The sequence below is a fragment of the Pseudopodoces humilis genome, chromosome 11, assembly GCF_049639895.1.
Source record: "Pseudopodoces humilis isolate 2021_Gansu_Grassland_sample_001 chromosome 11, ASM4963989v1, whole genome shotgun sequence".
Lineage (NCBI taxonomy): Eukaryota > Metazoa > Chordata > Aves > Passeriformes > Paridae > Pseudopodoces > Pseudopodoces humilis.
The window spans coordinates 20,887,570-20,912,117 of NC_142210.1; the positions used below are offsets into that span (position 1 = coordinate 20,887,570).

At 47.6% G+C, this 24,548-nt stretch overlaps 1 protein-coding gene across 6 annotated transcripts in view; it reads left to right on the plus strand.

Annotated features, from left to right (window-relative positions):
- Positions 1-4,686: 4,686 nt before the first annotated feature.
- Positions 4,687-24,548, plus strand: part of TNIK (TRAF2 and NCK interacting kinase) — a 151,682-nt gene continuing 131,820 nt past the window's right edge. For 5 of the 6 annotated variants that reach the window (XM_088060950.1, XM_088060952.1, XM_005525088.3 and 2 more), the window contains exon 1: positions 4,687-4,847. In XM_088060950.1, coding sequence (XP_087917076.1) covers positions 4,791-4,847 — 57 coding nt within the window. In that variant the 5' untranslated portion in view covers positions 4,687-4,790. The remainder of the gene's footprint in view (positions 4,848-24,548) is intronic. The other variant, XM_005525090.3, reaches the window with a different exon arrangement.

A 24,548-nucleotide genomic window follows, 5' to 3' on the forward strand; every position in this document is an offset into this window, starting at 1 on the left:
TCCAGACTGATCCGCATAAAAAAAGTATTAGGATGATAAATAATTTTGATAAAAGGCACTTGACAAATGGACCAGCTGTTCCACCCTGTGGATGGGGCTGAAAATCCAATATTTATGGGCAGGGTCTCCCAAAGGACTTCCCTGCTGTGGCAAGTGGGTTCTGGGGAACATCCCTATTCTGGCAGCTCATGCATTCTGGATCTTATACATACTAATATCATCCCTGAAATCCTGGCAAAGAAAGGAGAGATTAGTATTCCTCAGCAGGACTGTGGGGACATGGTTTGCTGGGGGCAAGGCCACATTAGGTTTTCTTCAAGCAGTGCAAAATGGGGTTTTGATTGGTTTCTAACCAGTCACACATTGGCACATTTTAAATGACTATAAAAGACCTGACACCCTCCTGAAGAGCAGGGTTGCCCTTTGATGTTTTTTTCTCTTTGTAGAGGAGGCACAAAGGAAAGAGGTTAATTGACAAAACCAAGTCCTGCATCACTAGTGTGGAGTGTTCCCAAATAGCAACATGAAAATGTATTGCCAAAAAGACATGTTAGACCCCTGATGCTATAGCCAGGGTGAGGGAGAGACATCAGTGCCTGCTGCATCTGCTGGGGAGGCACACACGTTATTATACACAGCTCTGCTTTATCTAAAACCTGAAATTTTACATTTAAATGTTAGCATTCTGGTAAATGGTACAGAGGGGCCTCAAAGGATGTGGGTGCTTGCTACCCTGGAGAAGCATTCTTTAGCTCAGGCCAGGCACAGAGTCAGTCTGAGCTACATAACCAGGCAGGGGCACAGCGAGCGCTCCTGCTGCTTTTAGCACCGTGCTGGGGGTGGCTTCTAGGCTGGTGTGTCCTTGGTGGCTTTGGCCCACAGTGGCAGCCCTCAAGAGAACACAAATGCAATGGCAACAGAAGGGGCATAAAGAAAACCCTGTGCTGGTCCTCAGTGCCAAATATTCTGGGGAAGAACAGCAGCTTGAGGAGGTGCTGTGGGCGAGTTAACCTCCTGGAAGTGAACCATTCCCTACCTCTTTTCCCCAGGAATTTGCTGTTCGAGTGCACCACTCTGTTCCTTGGTATGAATCTGTAGAGGAAGGGTTTTCCAAAGAGCCCTTGCTGATTTTCCATTTACTCCCCCATCACAGTGATTACAGGGGTTTGTACTTACACAATGCTTAAGTAAAGGAGTGATGAACTATTTACAGGGCATTTTTCTTTTGTATACAGCTATAGGAAAAATCCTGGCAGCAGGGTTCACTCATGTAGTCCTGCTCTGCTCTGAGGATGCAATGGAAAAACACTTCTCTCCCTGGAGAGGAACCCACATCAGCAGGAGGACAAGCAATCAGTAAGTGATAATGAATCAGTTAAAGTGCATTTGAGATCAATAGATGTAGGTTAGGACACATGTAGCCAGTCATTTCTGAGTCTCTTTTAACACAGCTGCATGTGTGCTAAACCTCAATTATAATGCATTATTCAGAGTATAAATTTTTCAGCATTCTCTGTTCAGTCCTTTAAGAACTGGACTTAGGACACCAGGGCCACGTGGTCACAGAATTATTGTGGAATAAACCATATGCTGGGGCCCAAATGTGCTTCCTTGTTTGCTTCATTCCTTTTTTTGATCATCTTTTGAAGAATGACCCAAAGCCCAAAGCACTTGAACCTGTTTCTAATTGGGCAAGGGCTTATGTGTCACTTAGATTTACTCATTCGACATACACCCCCTCACAATATAATTAACAGTGATGGCACTGTTAGATAATTAAATTTAGTTTTAGGCAGAGGTCAAATGACCTGGATGGTGTATATGGGGGCTGATGCCCTTCAATGAGTAAATCAAAAATAGTGATCTCAGGGTCCCCCACTGCTGACAGCAGAGCTTTGGGTCATTAAGGTGCTCATTGCTCACCAAGGCCTGTTGGAAATACAAAATTTTCCCATCTCCCCACTTTCCAAATGGAAATGAAATAGGAAAAACAATGACCTGTCACAGAATGATTCCAGTGTCTGTGCTGGTAGACATGAAAATGGAGCTGATGAGGGATGTGGGGACTGAGCTGGAAGGGCTGTGCGCTTCTTCCATGGTTATTGCTTAATGAAGGATGAGACGTGGTGAATTCCACTCCATTCCTTTGTTTGGCTTGGTGCTGCATCTCACCCATAGCTGTGCCAGGGCTGCTGGAGCTGGTGTGGCACAGCAGGGTCCAGCTGCTATGCCCAGGGGGGACCTGCCAGGTGGAAACTCAATTTTGTGCTGAAATGACTCATGGCAAAATATTTTGAGCCAGTTCAACTGAGAACTTTGAGTCACAGTGACTCAAACAGTAACTGCAAGGTTTGTTTAGATGCTCCTGGCAGAAAGAAACAGTGTACAGGGAGACACAGATAGATTGGTAAATATATAACTAAAAGAGTAACATATTGGAAACTTATTTGTTTTTTTTATGGAAAAAGCTTCCTACAAAAAATGACTGCTCAGTTTAAGCTTTTCCTGCAGCCTGGCTGGGCACCAGTACAGCCCACATAGCAGCCCTGGCATCTCCAAAGGTCACTGGGTGCACATCTCCCCTCCAAGGCTCTGATTTTACTCCAAGCAGCCTGGAAACAGCAGCCTCCTCTGGGATTTTCCTGTCATTCCCCTCTATCACTTTATGCATTTCTTATTTCAGTGATAACAGGAGGGTCCTCTACATTTTCCTCATCTCAATAGGCAGTGGATAGATCATAATTAAATCACAGCTTAGCTTGGGACTTGGCGCTCGTGCTGAGGATCACGGCAATCTGTCTATTTGCAGGATTAAACATATATATATATATATATATATATATATATATGCATATATTAATCCTTATGTTTTTCACAAATAATCCTGTGTGTTCTTGGATGGAAATCACATTAGAGCAAGCCAGCATCCTCTCTCATCCTGTTTGTTCCTCCCTTCTCTCCCTGAGAACAATGACAGCAGGAGGAAGTCTCGCATTGGTTTGTTACCAGTTTCCAGGCAGTTTTGCTTCCAGCTCCCCAAATACAAGCGCAACATTGCAATCCCTGGGCTGGAACAGACACAGACAACATCTGGTCTAGAAAAACAGCACAAAGATTGGGGAGTTTGTTGACTTCAGCATTTTGATCAAATTTACCTCTTTATATGTGAGTGAGGGCTATGGACTGTGCACGATATTAAGGAGTGATGATTTGTAGCTTGGGAAGAGGGGTTAAATCCAGGCAGGCTGCCGTCACTGCGGGTGATGTGCAGCCCCGTGCGACTTCCACTACCTGCCACTTGGGCAGTTCATTACCAAAAAAATTCACATTCTGCTGCGCCCTTGCAGCCCTGCAAGCCGAAACCCCGGTGCTGCAATCAGGATTAGTAAGGGATAAGGCATGGATGCAGCCCCCCAGTGCGGGCTGCCCAGCGAGCCCAGGACAGAGGCAGTGGCAGCACCAATCCTGCTGTTTCTGGGGAGGTTTCAGCAGCTCCTGCTGGCCTTTGTCCATCTGTGTCCTGCAGTCCTGCCTGGTGAGGCTGCACCTCCTGCACCAGCACGCAGCCTCCCCACAACTGCACGACTGTTTGTAATAACATTTATTATTACTTTCTGGAGCACATCTCCAATCAGAAAGTGCAAGAAAATCCCATCCGCCTGCCAGTTGACTCATGTGCAGGGTTTCCGCTTCCCAGATCTGCATATTGTAAGCTCCTGACACAAGTTGATGTTTTAAGTACAGCTTCCATACGGCTCTCTCAAAGGCAACAGATTTTTTATACGTATATATTTATATATGGCACCTGGTTTGGCAGGAACCACATCCGAAAAAGGGAAATAAGGAAAACTAAAATCTGACTCTACCTAGCTATTGCTGGCTTGGGAGGCGGTTCGGCCAATTCCAAACACAGCATCAATCTCTTATTCCTACTTAGGATCAGCATAGGAGTTGGTAGGGCTGGGATGGCTCCCGAGTGCCGAGCAGGTCGACAGCAGGTCAGCAAACCCAGGTGTGACATCTGGATCCACCTGCACAAGGGCCAAATCTCACTGAGCATCCCGAGGAACACAAAGCAGTCGGACGGCTGCTCCTCTGCCTTTGGCGCTTCCCACCCTCCTGCCCGGCAGAATTTGGGTTTAGCACCTGAAACCGGGCAGCTTTTCCCACCGGACCTGACGGGCACCACCGCCGGGGTGCTGTGGCGGGGGAACCCAGGCGGCCTGGACCCCCTGTGCCTTTCGCCCACGTCCGGCCTGGACGCCCCGACCTTTACGCCCGCTCTTTGCCGGGGGCATCTGCGTGCTGAAGGAGCCCGTTTGTGTGCCATCGGGCGTGCACCCCCGAGCGTCCCGACGCCCGGTGCCCCCGCGGGTGCCGTCGCCACCGGAGGCTGTCCCCGTGCCCTCGGTCGCCACCGCGGCCCCCGGCGCAGCCCCCGCCCGCCCCTGAGGGGGCTCTGCCCGCCCCCGCGCGGCGCCGCCCCCTGGCGGCGGGTCGGGCGCCGCCCCCGCGGTGACAGACAGGGGCGGCGCGGGGCCGTGCGGGCGCGGTGCGGGGCGGGCGCGGCGATGCGCCGCCGCCGCCGCCATCCCGGCGCAGCCCGCGGCGAGCCCTGCCTGCCTGGCCGCCCCTAGGCAGCCGCGCTACGGGCGGAAGGGCAGTGGCGGCGGCGGTGGCTTCTCCTTCCCCGCGCCCCGCATGAGGAGAGGCGTTAAATAGCGCCAGCGCCGCGGCGGCCGCCACTGCCCGCTCGGTGGCGGCGGGGCCGCCTGGCCGGCGGCGGAAATATGGCGAGCGACTCCCCGGCGCGGAGCCTGGACGAGATAGACCTCTCGGCGCTGCGGGTGAGGCGCAGGGCCGGGGATCGCGGGGAGGCATGCGGGAGTGGCACCCCCCCCCATCCATGCATCCATCCATCCATTCGTCCGTTCGTCCATCCATCCGCCTATGCATCCATCCATCCGCCGGTGGCGGGGTGATGGGGCTGGGGGTCCGCGGGGCTCGGGGTGTGTGTGTGTGTGTGTGATGTGCGCCTGCACGTATGTAAATGCGGGTAGATAGCCGTGTGCGCGTGCATGTGCGTGCCCGCCGCCGCGTGTGCGCGCACCCACACGTGTGTGCATCCGCACATTTGTGCCCGTATCTCCGCGTGTGTGCATCCGCACATGTGTGTGTGTGTGTGTGTGTGTGTGCGTGTGTGTGCGCGCCCGCCGTGCGGGGCTGCGGGCACGGCCGTGTCCCCGCAGGTGTGTGCGCGTCCGTGTGCGCGCCCTCGCAGCGCGCTGGGGACGCGGGTGCGCGCGGCCGGGCGGGTCCCCGCGGGGGGCGCGGGGCCGGTCCCGGCCGGACACCCCCACGCTCCGATCTCCCCCCGGGCAGCAGGCGTGGGCAGGCGGACACGCAGGGATCGCGGGGCCGGGCATCGCCGGGGTGCGGGGCTGCGCCCCAGACCCCGCTTTCCCGGCCCCGCAGCCTCTCTCCATCCCTCTCCCGGTGTGTCTGCTCGCTGCCTCCTCCTCACCCCCCTGGAAAATGAAGCCCAGCATGTACCCTTGAAATGTCAGGGACGTCAGACGTGTCAGCCTCGGCGTGGGCTGTGGCCTGATGTCCCCCCTGGTCAATTTCTCTTGTAGCTTTCTTCCTTTTCCCCGTTTCTCCGTTTTTCTGGCCGTAAGAACAGCTGGTTCTTACGAACGAGCATGAGGAGTCATTGAGAGAAACAGCACTTATGCTGGAGGCAGCAGCCAGGCTGCTCCTTGCAACCCGCTGCATAGACAAATAAATACAATCAAACAGAATCCACTGAAGACCTGAACAAATGTATTTTTAGAAATATTATTTGCTTCAGTGCAAGAGAAAAAAAAAAGAGAAGTCTATCTTTATTCACTTGCCCTACTTTCTTTCTGGTGAGTTTCTGGTTGATTAATAGTGTAAATGATTGCTCAGCAGTACACAGTGTAGATGGGATGGGAATAGGGGAACCATCTGCCTTAAAAACAGACCTGGAGCTGGTTTCCCCTCTTAGGTGGAAGGTGATTTGGGAGAAAGGTTGTTGAAGCCGGTGGAGTTAATCCAGGAGAACAGTGTAATTTGGAGGGGAAGGAGCCCTCTCCTTCTTCCCTGCCCTCTGTTTTTCTTATTTTAATTTTTTGTTTAACATCTGTGTTGGGAAGTGTATTTAACTAGGGTACCATTTCTTTTTTAAACCATATCCACGCGTGCTTAGGTTTTGTTGTTTTTGTTTGTTTTCTTTTTTTTCTGTTTGTGGCTTTTTTAATAGCAATACACAGCAGTCAGATACAGTCAGGGTTTTGTTTTCGCTTTAGGAGGAAATGTATATTCCCTCCCTCCCCCTGAGACCCGGCCGCAGTGCCTGCTCGGTGAGCAGAGCAGTGCTGGAATTTCAGGGTAACCGGAGACAAGGGGACCTGAAACCCCGACCAGCAGCGGTGTGGGACAGCAAAAACCCTGCTCCTCTGCCCAGCAGTGACCACTCTGCCAGCACGGGGCTGCTGCCACTCTGCCCCCTCTCAGGGGAGAGACCTGCTGTGGCACTTTCCTGTAAATGATGAGAGATGTGGTGGTTTGCAAGTGAGACAAGAATAGGAGCTTAATTTGCCGAGGAATAGATCTTCTTCTAAACTAAGCTCCTCCAGCACTTAGAATAATTGTAAAAGGTCGTAAATTCAGCAGATAGGGCATGAAGCGTGAATCATTCCATGGGGTCTGAATCAGAAATCGATAGTAAATTTGCTGCCTGAGCACAAAACATGGCAGGGAGGAATAATTCCCCAAGCCTTGCAAAATTTTTATATGTTAGAAAAGAAGTGTCACATTGCTGCGGGTTGGTAGATGAGACTGGGTGGAGGAGATGTTGCTCTTGAGCTGCTTGTGTGTTTAAAGGGGTGAGGGGTGACTGTGAAATGCTGGGAGCAGGTAGTGACTCAAAAATCTGGCAGAAGGGGTGATTTGTTCCCAGCCGTGGGGAAAGGAAGTGCTCAGGACGCTTATCTCCAAGTTTGAGTCACTGAAATGTTCCAGGAGGCTGGGGCTGATGAACCACAGGCAAAAGGTGGACTTTTGACTGCCAGTTTGCCTGGTCCTTGCTTTGGCTTCCCTCCTGCTATCCCACGGAAGGGAGGTGGATTTTCAGGATGGCAGTGTGCTGTTGAAGGCTGAGCACAAGCAGAACCCTGCACACCATCATTCCATTCAGTTTGCCACCCGCTTATGGGGTGGGATTTGTAGATCTGGGCTGGAAGGTGACATAGGAGGTGGCAGGAGCTCCTGTTTTTGCCACGCTGTGGAGTTTATTTTGGTCATGCGGGTCATGTGGGCTCCACCACAGCAGTGCATCTGCTTGATGTGCTGGAGGCTGAGCCAGGAACAAAGCACTGAATTCTGATTAAAATGCACGGCCTGGTGCGTCGAGTAAGCGCACTTGGGGCTGGCTCCTGCCTTCTCTGTGACATGTTTCTGTCTGTCACTGGGCACCATGCTCATCACTCTGGTGCCCAGCAGGTGCAGAGGGCTGAGTGTGCCAGGATAGGAAGGATTCTTAAACCAGAGGTCTTCCAGTGGTGGGGCTGGTAATGTGGGTCGTTAATGTTGTAGAAAACTGTAATTTAAAACAATGAGGCCATCGAACAGGTAGCGCTGCATATTATACTGACAAGGGGATAAGATAAACTACATTATAATGTTCTTTTGTATGGGCAAGGAGATATTTTTGCTAGTCCACTCAGCATGTTTAATAGCCAGCTGACCTGGCAGTGTTATTAGCAGAATAATGATTAACATGGGGATTTGCACAGGCTGTTGACGAGCATGTTGGAGAAGCAGATTTTTGCAGTAAAATGAGAGTGAGCGTGAGGAGGGATGCAGCGGGCCATGGTCTCTGCTGACAAATGCACAGCTGATCCCAACAGGAGAGAGCAGAAAGATGGGGCTGGATTTGGTGTTTTTTCCCTGCTTTTTTTGTCTCTGCGAATGTGAGAGCCTGTCATCTCTTGCTGAAGGCAGTGGCCTTGATCCTTCTCAAATATTCAGGTCAATAGCTTTTCCTCTGCTGCATCCATCTGCAGGGCTGGGCCTCTGGCTGATGTACCAGCAGTGGCAGTGGGCTCTTCTGCAGTAGCTGCTACAGCTGGATTCATTTGAGTTGCTTTGTAAGGTGTGTGGGAGGTTACAAAAGATGTCAGGGAAGAAAACCTTTCCCAGGGAGCTGATAACCCCTGGGCTGGGTCTGGCTTGGGGTCAGCAATCCACCCCCTGCTCTCAGCTGCTCCTTATCTCAGGGCAGGGGCTTGCCCTGGGCATGGGGCACCAGGCTCACCTGGGATGTACAGCTTGGCTGAGGGTTTCCTGCAAGGCAGGGAGTTTAAAAAGAGCCTTTTTAAAGAAAGAAAAAGAGTCTTTTTAAAAAGCTAACTTTTTGGGGAAGAAACAATTGTTTTCTTCATGTACCTGGATGCTGCTTTTGTTTTGAACTCATTAACAAACCCCAAGCTTTTGTTATTTACTTTTGTGAAGTGCTGACCGTGCACTCTCTGGAAATTGTATTCTAAAATTGTTTGTTGTTTTGGAAAAGCCTGGCCTTTAATGCTCAGGCTTGGAGAGGAGACAGCACAGAATTTAAGGAGCTGGTGAGTATTAGCTGTTGCTGGGAAGAATTGGATGAAACCCAAAAATGTCACTACTCTTCCTTTAGCTTGCTTTGTATAGAAGTGAAGTTTCCGTGGCCCTTTGTTTGCATTAGTTGATCACTGTCAATGAAGATAAAAGCTGACATGTTAAAAACCCACAAAACTCAAACATGCTGGCATTGTCCTGTTTCTAGAACTTTGTCCATTTCTGGCATATTTCAGCATCATTAAAGATTTAGGAGAAGCTCTAATGGGGGATAAGCACTGCAAGCCACCACTCAGGACCATTATGCTGGCAGCATTATTTTAGGTTTCTTCTTCCAGTACCTTTTTAAAAAAACTCTGTAGCTCAACAGAATTTGGGCAGCTTTTGTAAAGGTCACCTTCCTAAATAGAAAGAGGAAGAAACTTGACTAGAGGTGACTTCTAGAGATTAAAAAAAAAAAGACATGAAAAGCTTATTTTGCTGTGTTTTACATGATAGTGCTACCATGCAAAATTTGGGGCAGATGTTCGACAAATAAATGTATATATTCACAGTTCCTGAGGAAAGACACTCCCAAGAGTATTCCATCAGGGACTCAATCTGTCCTCTCCCAATGTCATTCGGTGCACGTATAAACTATGGACCATGACAGTATCCATGTGCTTTGTCTATTTTGGAGCCTTTTGAGTTCTAAACCATAAAATTTGCAACAGAATATTGGTCTCTAAATCACAGAATCATGGAATGGTCTGGTTTGAAGGGACCTTGAAGCGTATCTTCCAAAACCCTTGCCATGGGCAGCCTTCCCTTAGACCAGGTTGCTCCAAGCCCTGTCCAGCCTGGCCTTGAACAATTCCAGGGATGAGGCATCCACAGCTTCTCTGGGTTTTATGTTGCAGTGCATTGCTACTCTGTGAGAAAATAATTTATTCCTAACATCTAATCTAAACCTTTCCTCTAATTTAAATCATCCCAAAGGGATGGCAGTGTCAAACTCCATTCCTTGAGCCACTGGCGCAAACATATCCTCATTGCACCTATGCATGTTCCTGTGTGTGCTCATGAGAAGTTGCAATGGAAAAGGATCTGTCTTCTGTCAAATCTTTCTCTGGGGATGATTGTATTCTTTTCTCTGCATTTTGGAGTTGTGCAGCCCAGCTGCTGCTCTTCTCTAGTTACTTTTCAGCACTGGTTACTCTCCCTCATCTTTGCAGTTCTTCCACAGCAGAGTATGGTGTTTTTGAAGGCATGGAGAGTTCTCTGTTTTCACTTGTGTTCCTGGCTGGGCAGCCATAAAAATTAATAATTTGGAGTGAATTTATGGCATAATACGTGTTTGAGCACAAGCTCTTTGTTGAATCAAGCTTTGAAGCAACAAAGAGCATTTGATTGGTGTGCATATTTAAAATAAAGGGTCTGTTTTTAATCCATGTGATAAGGAGGAGTTAGAGGAGGTTTTTAACTCTGCTACCTGAAGGTAGTTTTTATCTGCCAGGCTTGTAGATGTAGTGGTACAGTCTGTATGGGGTGAGGGAGGAAACTCTTTCCATCTTTTCCAAAGATGAATCACCCAGCTGTGAAAGAAGTGTCCTTGGAAATCATCATTCATGTGGGACCGGGTCTGGTAAAAGCTGCGATCGCCTCCTGGGCTCAGGCTGTGAGCTGCTCCCTGCAAGCCCTTGCCTGACTCCTCCTATTGCACCCTTACCCTTTGCAAGGGTAATTATAGACACCAGTGGGAGTTCTGTGACTCTGACCTGCAGGCCAAGGACGGGCTATTGATCCCTGTCTCATTTCTTCATGCCTCGTATATAAAGGAGTAGAATGCTGCTAGATTTCCCATGCTTCCCCAGGTAAAAAAACTACCAGCAGCCAAAAGGGTGCACAGTGTGGAGAAACAAACAGCATTGGTAGAAACTCTTGTGCCGTGGGGTGTGGAGGATGGTGTTGAGGGTTCAGGACCTACCACCTGAAGGCAGCTGCTTGCCCTGGGCTGCCAGGGGAGCACACACGTTGTTTTCCCTTGCTGCCGGCTACAGAAGAGACTGGGAGCCTCATGGAGTGAAAGGCAGACCTGCATTTGCTCTCCCAGGACTTGGGCTGATCATTTTGCTCTGCTGGTGGCCTTTTTGGCCCTGACTGCTCTGCAGGTGTAGAATCTCCATCATATGAGGTTTCCATTTGCTGATGCTCAGATGCCTTCTTTGTTACCTTTGATACAGCCATTAAAGCCAGGTTGCAGATTAAAACCCACAAGCTTAAGTCATTGGTAGCTCCATTGAGTAAGAGGTTGTGTTTCCCACTTGATAAGCCAGTAGTTTTAATTTCCTTCTCCCCAACCCCCTTCTCCTGTCCTGTTTTGTCACTTTGAACTGTGGCTGCACATTGAAAATGATGGTCAGTCTCCTCTGGGCTCAGGAAAATAATTTATGTACGTGAGATTTACTGTTTTCCATATAAATAGTTTATGATTTCTGAAGGAGTGCTGGCTAAGGAATGTGGTCCTTGGAAAACAGATACTCCCCCTCTCCCTGTGTTCTTCCTCCAAGGTTGTTTCTAGATGAGCTCTGTGAGGGGCTGAGCATCCCCTTCCTGCAGTGGGATGAGGATGCCCAAAATGTTGGCCCCCAGCCCTGGGGAGCTCCTGCAATGGCTTGTTAGTGAAAGGAGAGGAAAAGCCACTAAAGTTGGAAAACACTGATAAGAAGTTTAGTTCGCACGCCTGATTTTTATTTTGTAATGGCCAATCAGAAAACCTTTCCCTTTAATCCAGAATGTCACTTTTCCGTGCTAATTTGGTGCAGCGCTTGCCAGAAGTTCAAGGTTGTGTGTTGGTAATAAATGATGGTAATCAGGCAGGCAGCACTGGAATGGCCAGACTGGATACCAGCTCCTGCTGCCATCCAAGGGGAGCCAGCAGCATGCCCGGCCCTACACTCAGAAACTGAGTTACCCTGACCAGCAGAAGGTGTTCCCTTTGCTCTGCTGCGGGAAGCCAGCTCTGCTGTGCCACAGGAGCCCGGTCAGATATTGATGGTTTCGTGCAAACACCATCCACTGCCAGTCTGTGAGGTGTCACCTGGGTGGGTGACACAGTCCCATCCTTCCTATGGATGCACTCAGGTGAAAACAGTCCCTACCCTCAGGCAGGCACGGTCCCTGCCTGGTTTGTGCAGCTGTGAGCAGTGAGCTGCTCCTCTGAGCAAAGCCTGAGCAATGCAGGTTCAACATCCTCTTGGTTCTGAGTGCTCCTGCTGCAGCGAGGGTGGGTGGTTCTGCTTGCCTGAGTGCAGAGTGCATGTGTGGTTTTCAGCTTCAGAGTGCACAAAACCTTTTGTTACAGATTTTGCTTGTTCCCTCCAGCAGTGGCATTTCTGGGTGCAGAAGGTGTTGCTTTCAGAACAGTAAATGGTTACAAAAGCAGTGCTCTTTAAAAGCCAGGGATATTGCCTCACATGCATATTCCTTTATAAGCTAACAAAAAAAGTAAAAAATTTATGTGGCTGACAGCTTCCCCTCCCCTTCCTTTTAAAAATTCCCTTTTCTCCTAATTTTGAAACTCAGCAGGAAAAAGCCTACTGCCAGCTGAGTCATGTGTTTAGTGCATGACAGAAGTGACTGGGATCATGCCCTTAATCCACTGGATGGTGACTTCAGGATGCATTGGAGGTGGTAGAACCTTTGCTGAGGAAAAGCTCGCACAGCTTGAGCCTAATAAAATGTGCCTAATAACCACTGCAGCATACTATAGAAATATAAGAGATCAAAACTTCAGAGGCATTTATTTTCATAATTTGTGGGTCAGATCCTTGTAGGACTAATTGGGTGCTGTTTGATGTCCAGGCAACAATGGAAGTCTCCCTGTACATCTTTCATACAAAAGCATAATAGCTTAGTGTGATTTTGAGATGAACTGTCAAAAGTGAAGGCACAGATCTCCTCCATACCTCACTGCAGTCCTAGCTGTATTAAGAGGGTAGTGAGGCACTGGAACAGGTTGCCCAGAGAAATGTCAACTAAGCCTCATGGCTTCTGCTTACCAGGCTACTGCTTCCCAAAACATGAGCCAAGATGAAAGCAGAGAATGATCTGTGATGGTGCAGCTCAATGCACCTCCCCAGTTGTTGTGAAACTCTGGTGGTATCTCAGCATTTTGGGTGGTCACCCCCAAAACACAGCAGGTCAGAGATGCTGTGAGCTTTGCAGGGCACTTACAAAGGTCTTTTATTTGTATGTATTAAAATAATGTATACAAATATAAATAAAAATAAGCATGGCTCTAACTGTTCCCTCTTGAGTGGAATAGGGCGTAGGGTGTGGCTATGAGTGGCACAGCTTGTGTCCCTGTACCTGGCACATAGACCTTCTTCAAAACAGGCCAGAATTTTCCAGGCTACTCACTCAGATGGGAGATGCCAAAACAGCCATGAAACATGGCTGGAAAGGAAGGTGCAATGCCCTTAAACTTGTGGGGTTTGTGTTTCATGCTCCCACTGAATACTCACGGTAGGTGTTTGGGGAAGGGGCTTCTCTTGTGTGTCTGCAGGTGTCACCATTTGGGGAGGAAGGAATGATGGGTGTGCAAGGCAAATGTTTTTGGAGAAGAACCAGAGACTGAAGCAACAAAATGAAAAGGACTTTAAATGCATTTTCTGGCCATGCAGACAGGCTGTCTTCAGTGCAATAAATCTTCAGCCTTTATGTATTGATTAGCTTCAGTAAATAGTGTGATGACTCTGCTCTTCCCATTGCTATTCTGTGGGGATTGGTGTGTTAGTATGGCTGAAGAGGCTATAATAGCTAAATGGGATTCCAGTAGTGAGAGCAGTTTACAAATGCTCTCCAAAGCGATCCTCGCAGCCAGTGGGACTGTGTTTGACTGCTGTAAACGTAAACACAGTGCTCCACTGGTGACCAGGCTGGTAATGGCTGTGTTTTCTAATGGGCAAAAACTCTGTTCTCTGAGCCAAGTGTCCTTCAGTGACTGTGCCCTGCCCTGGCAGGGATGCTCTCTGCACCCACTCCCCTGGTTGGGGACCTGTGATATAAACACATTCTGAAGAGGAGAGGCTGAAATGTGGAGCTGCCTGGCTAGAAAAAGGAGAGTGGCCGAAAGTGCCCCTTTTTACACCAGCCATATAATAATTCCTTCAATATTCATATGATGCTGGGCATAGTTTCAAGTGATTTTGCTTGTTGAGCTTTGCCCCTGCTCTTGGAGCCAGGTATGCGATTTGACAGCCTGAAGGTGATTGTGTTTGAGCTCTGGGCAAGCCCCAGATCCCTGAGCATTTGCTACAGTAAAGGATGAATGGAGCAGGAAGATGGCAGGGACAGCAGCTCGTTGTCTTTGTGGAGCAGCAGGGGGAGGATGGATGGATGGATGGATGGATGGATGGATGGATGGATGGATGGATGGATGGATGGAGAGCTGCCTTACCTATTAGTTGCCATAGCTGAAAGCCCATCCAGAACTTTCCATTGGCATCTCCCTGTTTTGTGACAACCTGTAATAACACCCTGGTGAAAGAGCTCTTCCAAAGGTACTTTGGACCATGAGCTGAAATCCCAGGTTGCTCTAGAGACAGTGGAAGGGAAGATAGGATGGAGCAGATGTAAAATTAGCATAACAATACACCTTTAATTCAACTTGAAGGAAATAATTGAAGACTAGTTGTCACTTATGCTTGTGACCTCTGCCAGGATGACTCACGCTGCAATATAATATGAGTCACTTGTTAATGATGGCCTGTTAAGGAGAAAGTGCCAAATCCCTGTAACTTCTTCACTGTGCTCTGTAAATGCCAGGATGGGGAAGGGTGTTGAGGATATTATTGCCTATAAGTAATTGATATTTAAGAGCACTGAAGCACCTTTAGTTGGGTCTGGGTGACTCTGCCATGAAAGGCAAAGGTCGTGAGCAGAAATGCTGCTGCTTCTTTGGCCTTGGTTTAAAAGAGCCACAAACCACCGTGTAGCTCTCCTCCCCAGTGCTGCCTTGACAAGCTGTTGCCCGAGGGTGGGGACCTTGATAACTTTCCTTCCTGCCAGATGGCTCAGCTGGCCTGAGGACAAGTGTCTGCTGGTGGGACAGAGGGTGGGAGGTGGGTGAATGGGTGCTCAGGTGTGCATAGGACATGAAACTTCTACAGAGCACGGGGAGGGAGGTCTTGGAGGCGTCCTGGCTGATGGGAGAATGTGAAGGTAGGAATAAAATACTCTGTGGGAACGAGTCCTGGGTTGGAGACCTGCACCCAGGAGCCAAGGGGAGAAAGGTGAAGAGCTGCAGCCTGTGGCCCTGTTGTCTCATGCAGGGAGGGCTTGGCCAGGTACAGCTTCCCCATGAACTCCTTGTCTCTGATGTGTGAGAAGTTTTTTATGGCCTTAGGAACTCGCAGCTCTTAGGAATTGACTTGAGCACTCACTTGTTAATCATCTACTAGCTGTATTAAATGCTTCCTCTTACTGAACTAATGTTTTTCCCTAATAAATGAGATTTCACAATCCACAGAAGAAAGCGAGAGCCTGGTGTGAAGGTGCTTGTGACCAGGGGCGGGGGCTTGCCAAGTAGTGACTTGGGAAGGGGTTTGACAAAAGCCTCATGATTTTATCTGTAGTCAGAAAATTGTGTGAAGTGCTGACACAGAAGTTAACTTGAAAGAGGAGTATTTTCCCTAGATCTCATAATTGTAGAGAAGCATGGAAAAAGGTCTTCCTGAGAGATCATAATCCAAAGGGCAAATAGAAGACTTCAAGTAGATTATTGAAAATTCAGAAGAAAAAATGGAGATAAATGTTTGAGGCTTTGCCTGCCTGAGTAATAAAACAGACATCCAGGTGAGAAGCTGCCTTACCTCTACCATCCCTCTTCTGCCAGCTGTTCCAAGGTGTATCTTGCCCTCTGGACTTTGCCTGTTGGTAGTCCAGACAGGACTGGTGTCCATACAGGATCTTGCTGCCTTAGGCAGCACCAGTGTGGGCACAAGGAGACAGGAGGGTGGTGGTGAAGGGCTGTGGAGGAAGGTTGAGCTGTGAGGGGATGAGAAGGAATGGACCTGAAGGAAGAGAACTTTATACTTGGATGTTCCTATCAAGGCACTCTAAGGCAAGCAAAGGACATTGAATGTACAAGTTGGTTGCATTGCAGAAAATTGTGTGTAGTACTTTAGGAATTGCTCTCTCTGAGGGGTGGAGGGATGTTACTTCCTGAAGAGAAGCTGCCAGTGCAGTGGAACCCAGATCTTGAACACAGATGTGTTTTGTCATGCTCGTTTGGTAATGACCACCTGGTTCTTTATCAAGTTCATGCTTTAGCGTAGCGTTCCTGCTGCTGAGGGAGCTCACAGGAGCTCTCATCGTGCCTTTTGAATAGGCAAAGGTTTATCATGTGATTGAACTGGAGGCACGCCTTGCAGGTGGGAGGACCCCAAAAATGGAGCAGTGTGGCTGTCCAGTGAGAAAGGGCAGAAGTTCTAAGCTGAAGTTGGTTTCTCAAGGCCCTTTCACAATGAATTGTGGGTTTGTTTTCATCTGTTGACTTGACCTCTTCTGTGCTGCTGGTGTAAAGCAAAGTGCCTGCACAGATGAAATGTCCTCGAGAGGAGATGCAAAAGCTCTGCTCATTATCAGAAACGAGTAAAACTGCTCCAAGCTAATATGGCTGCCTAAAAATAGAAGTGGTGTTAGGGGGAGGGGCTGTCTTCTGTGTTCATTTGCCCTTGATTTTCATGACATTTTGCTGCTCTATATTGTGTGTCTTGTTCAGGAGACTGTGTCCTGGTCACACTGGAGTAATTCACAAGAGTGCGTGTGTGCTTGTGTCAAAAAACATCACGAGGAGGACTGAAGAGCTTGTTGGGGGTTTGGCAGTTGACTGGTACAACGCAGTTATTCGGGTTTATTCCCTCATCCTCATCCTGCTGTTTCCTGCTTGTTCACAGCAAGTCCCTTGCTTGATCTTGAAGCCTCTTCTGAAGGAGGGATGTGACTGACAGTGAGGCTCTGGGCTGGGATGGATCCCTGGTGCTGTGAGATGGTGGGAGCAGAGGACATCCATCATCCTTGCCAGAAAGGACAGCCATACCTCAGTTGAAGGTTGCAACATTCACTTTGGAGTTAAGGGGGGAAAAAAAAGAAGAAGAAAGAAATTACTTATGAGACTTAATTACCGAGTTATTGTAATGCAGTATTTAAAGCCCAAGTTTCATAACTGCCTTGTGATACCAGCATTCATGTTCTTTGTCAGTATTATGCAAGCAGCTCACCTTGTGATCATGAAATACTGAAAAGTGCTTTCTAATGCTCGCCCTCCTTTCTCAATGAGTCCATAAAACCTCTTCTGCTTTCCATTAATTATGGAACAATGGGACATTTTCCTCTTAAAAAGAGCTGAGCCTTTTTTGTTTTTTCTTCAAGTTCTTGAGCCAGTTGCTCCTCTGAGACCTTTCTGTTCCACATGGCTATACCAGAGTGGGCATATTTTCTGTCCTTCACTGCACTGTCTTTTGCCACTTGGGAGAAAGCAGGAGGTCTGTGGACCAATCTAAGAGGCAGAGGTCTTGCTCTACTGAAGTAGTTCCAGCTGGTGCTTGGCTGTTTCTGGCACTGGTGTGGTTGGTGTGATCTGCCTTCGAGGTTAACTGAAGCAGCTGGGAAAGATGGGAGCAGGTCCAGTGGGATAACTCTATTTCCTTCCCAAATGAGCTGAAATACTAGCTTGCTTGTTGGTAAGTCAGTTGTTTTCCAAGTGGGAGTTTGTTTAACACTGGAAGAAGCTCTTTCTGGCCCCCAGCAGGAGCTGTGCTGTGAGACCCTGGCAGTGCAGCCCTGGTTTCACCTGGGCCAGGTCTGGATTTTCCCCACCTCCACATCCAGATTTTGCAGAGCACTGGGAGTAGACCTCCAGTTTTCCTCCTGATCAGTCCAGTTCTGCCACTCAGTGGCATCCAGAGAAAGGGTGGGACAGGGAGGGTTATCCTGTTCTGTGGGAGTTGCCTGTGAGGGGGTTTTGCAGGTGACTGTCCAGAGGTGGTAGGTCTCTTGATATTGTTGTGAGACTCCTGAATGATTTCCTTGACTGCAGAGATGAAGAATTCAATATTTTCTCTGCGCTTTCTCAAGAAAAAGGAAATGATTGTTTTTTCCCTTCCCTGTAGGGGGACAGGGTTCAAATGTTTTTCCACGCACAGATGTAGAGTGTGCTGAGCACACTGAAGAGGATTTGTCTCCAGGCTCCCTGGCCAGTGCTGCTTCTCCATTCCTACACACTTTTTCTTGTGTACACATGGATCTGGAGATCTGTAACTCTTTTCACATGCTAATGAGGACTTGATAGATAAGATCCCCTGTGAAGAAAGGAATGCTAGGAGAGTCTCATGGCAGGGGAAATGAAGGTGAGAAGTGGTCAGACATCTTCCCTAGATTCATTTATAAGCCACACAGCCCTGGCAGAGCTCAGAGTAGAAGTCAGACCCTTTGGCCACTCATCCCGTGTTGTAGCCATTAAACTATGCTCTTGTAAGTTTAGATAACCTGTGGTTTTAGGGTCTGCAAGTCTTGATGAGCAAATTCCTCTAGATAAATGCTTTTCTTGTATACTTGCCAACACAGTGTGATGTCTGGGACATGAGGGAAGGGAAATAACTTTCAGGTGTCAATTTTCAGGAGATGAATCAGATGAAGAGATAGTACCCAACAGGTTAGAGCTGTTGGAGTGGCTCAGGGGTGAGGATCACATTCTGTGTCTCTGGTTTAGACTAGGTGATATGGGAATCCAAGGTGCAACTGTACTGCCAGCAGCTTACCATGAGTTTGGATATTACTGAACAATCTGGGTCTCTGGCAGTGATGAGATATGGCACTGGAGTTTGGGATGGATGCTAAAGGGATTGTAGTTGCACAGTATGTGGTGTTACCCTGAACAAAAAGCCCATCCTGGCTTTACGTCACTTGCAGTCTGGGAAAGCTGATAGTTGAGTTGGTTTCCCTGTGTAATGAATATTCCTTTTTGACACAGGTCTGCAGAGAAGGAAAGGGTTGCAAAAGCATCTTGGTGTTGTAGTAGTTTGTCTTCCTTCCTGTAGCCTGGGGCTGTAAGGTGGACCAGAGCTCAGTGGATTACATGCTTCATTTGGCTTACAATGAAACTGCAGCATCTCCCCTCCCTTTTGACCAGGAGAGATGGTGATGGGCCAGCTGGGTCTGCAAGGAGGGATGAAGTGATGCTTTCTGAGGATTTAGGGTGGCCTGGCAGAGTTTGTTGCACTGTTTATTTTGCTTTCTGTAGCAGTGTGTTGTTGCTGAAACACATGGATTTGATTTCTGGTTATGAGCATCCTTATCTGCTTCTGTAGCCATTAGCTCTCTGTCTTGCCCTTGTAGGAAGCTGTAAGCTACTTCATCCGATAAGACTTTTCTTATCTGTTCTGCTGTTTATTGTGTAGAATTGAAATTACTCTAGAAAGTATAAAAAAGAGGATGGAGCTTGGGAATAGCAGCTGTGAAGTTGTGTTTCTCCTCCAGAGAGTCTGCACAGACCAACAAGATGTCAATAGAAAGTACGAATGTCTCCATGCCTCAAGCTGAAGCCGAGTTCACGGTCATGTATTATGTCTAGAACAAAACATATATCCTGATATTTCCTTTCCTTCCTTACTTTGTGCAGCATCATCAGAACACCCCATTTGGCCTTTTAAACTCATCAGCCTGCTTGTGAAATATTCAGTAAAGCTTGGGCTGAGTTCCCATCACTGTCAGTGGGTTGCATCTTTTTGGAGTGGCTTTGATCTTGCTTACTCCCTGCTGAGTAATTTACACTCCTCTCACATGAGCTGCACTTTCAGTGGATGTGCCGCCCTCTGAGAGTCTGGCCCTTGCAGGCTCTCTTGTTTCTCCTAATCATAAGCATTTAAATTGTATTAAAGCTGCTTATCCCAGTCTTGTGCTTTTTTAGAGTCATTAACACCTCTGCAAAGAAAGTGTAAAACTCTAGTAAAGTCAGCTGGCGGCACTTTGCAGTGGTTTGAATGGTTCTAGAGGGAGCAGAGGGCTGGACTTGCCGTGCTGAGGAGGGTGTTTGGGAGGGGTGCTGGTGGTGGTGCAATCCCCATGGGTGGGGAGCACCCAGGCATGGTGGGTTCACCCTTGGGAGGTGGTGTTCCCCTTCAGCCTGGGGTCAGGGCTCCTTTCTGGGTGTGAGAGCAGGCACCTCAAGCTTTTGTTGAGTTCTTCCCCTACCACAATTCCCTAGAGGCCAGAAGCATCCATCTCTCTGTGTTTGCTGTGCCTCATTTAAGGGCATGTCTCAAATGATGTCAGCAATTTTCTTTTCTATTCTGTAACCTTTACAAAGAGATGTTGATGTTCAAGGGTGATCCCACCAGGAAGGTGATCTTTTCATTCAAGAAAACCCAAAGCTGGCTTTGTTCTTCACCTTGTATGGGTTCCTGTGCAGCAGCTGTGCAGCAGTGGTCTGATCTGCCTCACAGTCATGGAGAAGTCCCACTCTTGCTCTCATTGCTTGGTCTGTCGAGCCAGTTGAGCTCTGCACTAATTAATGGGAAATTGTCATGGCTGTTAGGCTGGTAGGAAAAACTAATAGGGGTGAATAATAGCACAAGATACATGGAAATCAATGTTTTTCTCCTTGGAGGCTGTAGATGTAATCCACTTAATATTTTGTGGAACACAAGATTAATATTCTTCAGCATAATATATGCGAGGGCTTTTCTTTTTAGAATGCCTCTTTGCTGGCAGAGGCACTGCTGCATTGCTAAAGCTGAGGGCAGGGGATTAGGAGTGGGGGGAAGGATGCTGACCCAACTTCCAGAGGATTCAGAAACAGCGAAATCTGGCTAGAGGAGATTAAACTTCTTCCTTGCTAGCAGGACTTATCTGCAAGAAGCGTGCCTCACTCTGGGATAGCCGCTGTTGAAACCTGGTAGGGTGTTTTTCAACTCTTTGGATGCCTAAATTATCGGGGAATAGATCTGATTTGCTTGGACTGTGTGGTGTGACTCTGCTGGTGAACTCCCAGTGCAAAGCTGGCGCCTGCAGAGTGTGGAAACCAGCTCCAGCCTTGCACTTGTCCTTCTTCACAGCATAGTTTTACCATGATTTAAACTCATAGAGCTGCTAAGCTTCGTAGAGGTTCCTTTGAAATAATAATAAAGCAAAGCCCCTGTTCTTTTTCTTTCACGGGATGGAAAGAATGCAGTGAGTTGCCAAGCTTAAAGAGGAGTAGATACAGCAGAAATAAATCAAGCAAGACCATTTATTTTAAGTTGATTAATCTGATATGTTCATAGTTTTCTAAAATAAAATCTAGCCCCAGAGAGTTTAGCAAATCAAATAACAATAATGGCAATTAATTTAGAAGCAGTTACTAATGTTTCTCATCCCCTTTTCAGATCCTTAAATACTCATGATTAATCTCACATTTTATGACTGTGGGCCAAATCCTCCTGGGGATGTGCACTGTCTCTTTTGGGTTGGAGGAGATGGGCCTGAAGAACTGACCCCATTCAGCTGGTGGCTGGTGGATGCTGGCACCTGGTGCCTCCAGGAGGGTTTGGTCTGATTTTTCAGTTGAATTTCTGATTATTTAGGGCTTCCATACCTACTTTGTTTTCCTGTCTTATACTGATCTTCAGCAGGCCGGTCCCTGTGGTATTACAGGGTTTGCTTAGCTGCTGTGTGTGTGTTTATATTAATGTTTCCAGCCTGCTTGTGTGAACTAATAAAAAATGGTGGAGCTCTGCAGAAAGCCAGATAGTGTCACAGCTGCTTCCAGGGAGCAGAGCTAGAAGAGAGCTCCCAAGGCAGGGAGGTATCACAGGGCTCTAATTTGACAGGGAGCGCAATTGGTTCCATAAAGCAAAATGTGGTGGTTGGATTTACGGAACATCAAGATGACTTGCAAAGCAAAACCTGCACATCTTCCTGGGATCTCTGGGGGAAAGGTCCCTCCACCTTGTCCCATCCAAAGTGCTGTTGTAATGCAGATATCAAATGAACTAAACTAAATAATCTGTGTCCCCCTGCCTCGTTTAGTAATTCAGGGCATTGGGGTTTGAAATAAAAAGCATCTCCCTCAATTTCTGAGAGTGTTTCACAATGTAGGAAGCCACTGAGAGATACAGAAGACTTGCTATGGGAAATACTTCACACCTTGGCAAAAAAATTCTTGCAAATCACTTCAGCAACTGTGGATCAGCCCTGATTTTAGGCTGGTTTTTTTGGCATGGATCAGGCAGGAGCTTGCTTTTTGCTGTGGGACCTTGTTTTTCACCCAGTTTGAATGTCTGTCATAACCAACCTTTTAGACTTCCTGCCGGGTCTGGCTTACTGGAGACAGCCTGTGAAATTTAGGAAAAAAGGTGAGAAGCCTTCCTTTCCCCTTCCCCAAAACTTGTTAACTCTTGGATGAGACATGTATTTCTAAATTGAAACATGCAAATTAACATATATTTTATATTCTTTTAAATAATGTTGCTGAATTGTCAAGACAATTCAATGTAAAAGTAAGTATGTAGTACAAGGTTTTGGCAGCTTGTTGGTATAGTTGTGGGGTTTGAGTTTTTTCTACACTCTGTCCTGCAGAGTTCTGCTCAGTAATTCAAAGTGATTTGTTCCCCATATTGTCCTTTCTTTAAACTATTGCCCCTGGAGAGTTATCTGCCTTTCTCACTAACCAGCCCTTGTGGAGCCAAGTGTGAGGAGCTGATGACAAGTGACAGGCTGTGGGTAAACTCCTTGAAAAGCACGAAACCAGCAGATAACTCCATCTCCAGATGAGCTGTGAAAACTGGGCTGATGTGAGAAACTCTCGACTGAATCCAGCAGGGAGGTGGTGTTTCTCCAGATGTGTGTATAGGGACAAGAAAATATTGAAAATTAATGGCATCTGCTTTAATCTGGGAATCAGGGATTTCTGGAATGCATGTCTGCATGCCTGGCTATGCGTTGCTTGTTGCCACTGCTGTTGAAGGCTGTAGTATGGGTTGTTGATGCTACAACCCTTTCATCCCTGACAAGTCTTCTGGTCAGCTCAGCCCACAACCATAACTGAAAAATAGATAGAGGTACAAAACCATCCTAGTTTAAAAAAAGCAAAAGATTGCTTTTCTTGCTCCAAAAGGCATCTGGCAGTGAGACGTTCTCCTGTTACAGGCCATCTCTGTGGCCACAGCTCTCACTGCAAGGAGGGAACAAGGCTGTAATTTCTTGACGAAGGTGATCCCAGATCATGAGCCCAGCAGCCTCCTGTGAGGGCTGCAGAAGCTGGAGTGTCCAGCAATGCCTCAGGAAGGTGCAGGCTGGCTTCTGTCACCCCTGCAGACACACAGACCAAGCCACAAGCGTGACCTGCTGTTGGAGACTGAATGCCTGTGTGTGAGAGGGTGCTCCCTTCTCTTGGCATGAGCTTGGCAGCAGCCATGCCTTACACACTGCATCTCCAGGAGTGGGGTGTTAAGAGGCTGTAGTTCCCAAAACAGCTGCGTTGGTAAGTAATTAAAACAACTCCTCTGAGACCCCATAAACCTTTGACAGCGTTTAGTGGTAGGTAATGATTTCAGCTTGATGCAAACATTGGCTGGTCAAGGTTGCAACTCTCTGTTTCTCAGAGGGATGAGATCTAAACATTTAGGAATAATATCTTCTTGGTCTGAAACTACAGGAATGACTTCCAGTGAGGAGAGTGTCCAGCTGCTGTTCTCTAATTGATGTCTGCATCTGAAGAAGTGTGGTACAATACTGGTAGAGACTTTAGATCTTCTGGGGGCTATAGATGTGATTTATGATTGGCACTGCAGCTTTTTAGAGACACTGAGCTCAGCCAAGCCTTTTATGTATTGCCCTGTTGAAGTTGTGTGCTTGAATTAGGCATATGTTGAAGGGGTTGATGGCACTGAGGCTGCATTCATTTATCAAGGCATTGAAAACCTTGGGGTTCACTTAGCAGTTGTGCTTTTGCTGATGCTTCTGGCTCTTCTAGATGAACAGTCTTCTGTGAACTGGAAGGTGGGCTTGTCATAGAGCTGCAAACAATTCATGGAGCCTGTCCTGGTGATCTGTGGAATGTGCTGTAGAGCTTTAAAAGGATGAGAGGAATGGCTGCTTTGGAGGGAAACTAACTTCAAATGAAGAATAAGTACGGTTGTGTTGTCTTGAGGGTTATTGAGTATCTCAGCATTTTCTTACCATGCTGAGACTCATAGAGGCCACATGTTCATTTTCATTAGCCTCAAGCCAAATCTCGCCTTTTGCTTGAATGACCTCAGGACAGATGGATTCACCATGTTGCTAGCCATGCTTTTGAAGGAGTGGGAAGGAGGCTTGGACCCTTCATGTTTTGTTTAATGTAAATGTGTAGCTTGTGGGTGGCTTTTCCTTGGCCTGGATGTCTCTGACATGCAACATTGGAGGAAGGTTAATTTTGTATATGTCATTGTTGTCCTCTCCTCATATCACTAGTGCACCTTGGCCTGTGGGACCGACCATTTGCAGTGCTACAGCTGCATTATTTTGGCTGGAAAAAAACATTTTTATCCAGGTCGGTATGTGTGTTCCGTATAGGCTAGGAGCTCCCACATTTCATATTTGTGGAGAAGGTACAGAATGGCTGCTTTTTCTTTTGACGTGCTAGAAAGGAAAAACTAGGTCAGAGGAACTCTAATTTTGTGTGTGCAAGTGTGAGTCTGTGAGCAGGAAATCTGGAATACTCAGTTTATTGTAGTTTCAGTGGCTTGGCCTCTGCAGAACTAAGTGGGAATGAGCTGTGTATGTGCATAGGGGATTTTGTCTTTTTCTTCCCTTAGCACTGATGTTGGCTATTCCTTTGCTGGCTGGGGGCTACAAATCCACACTTACATCCTAAATTGAACAGGTAATAGTTGAAGAAGTAATACAGTTTT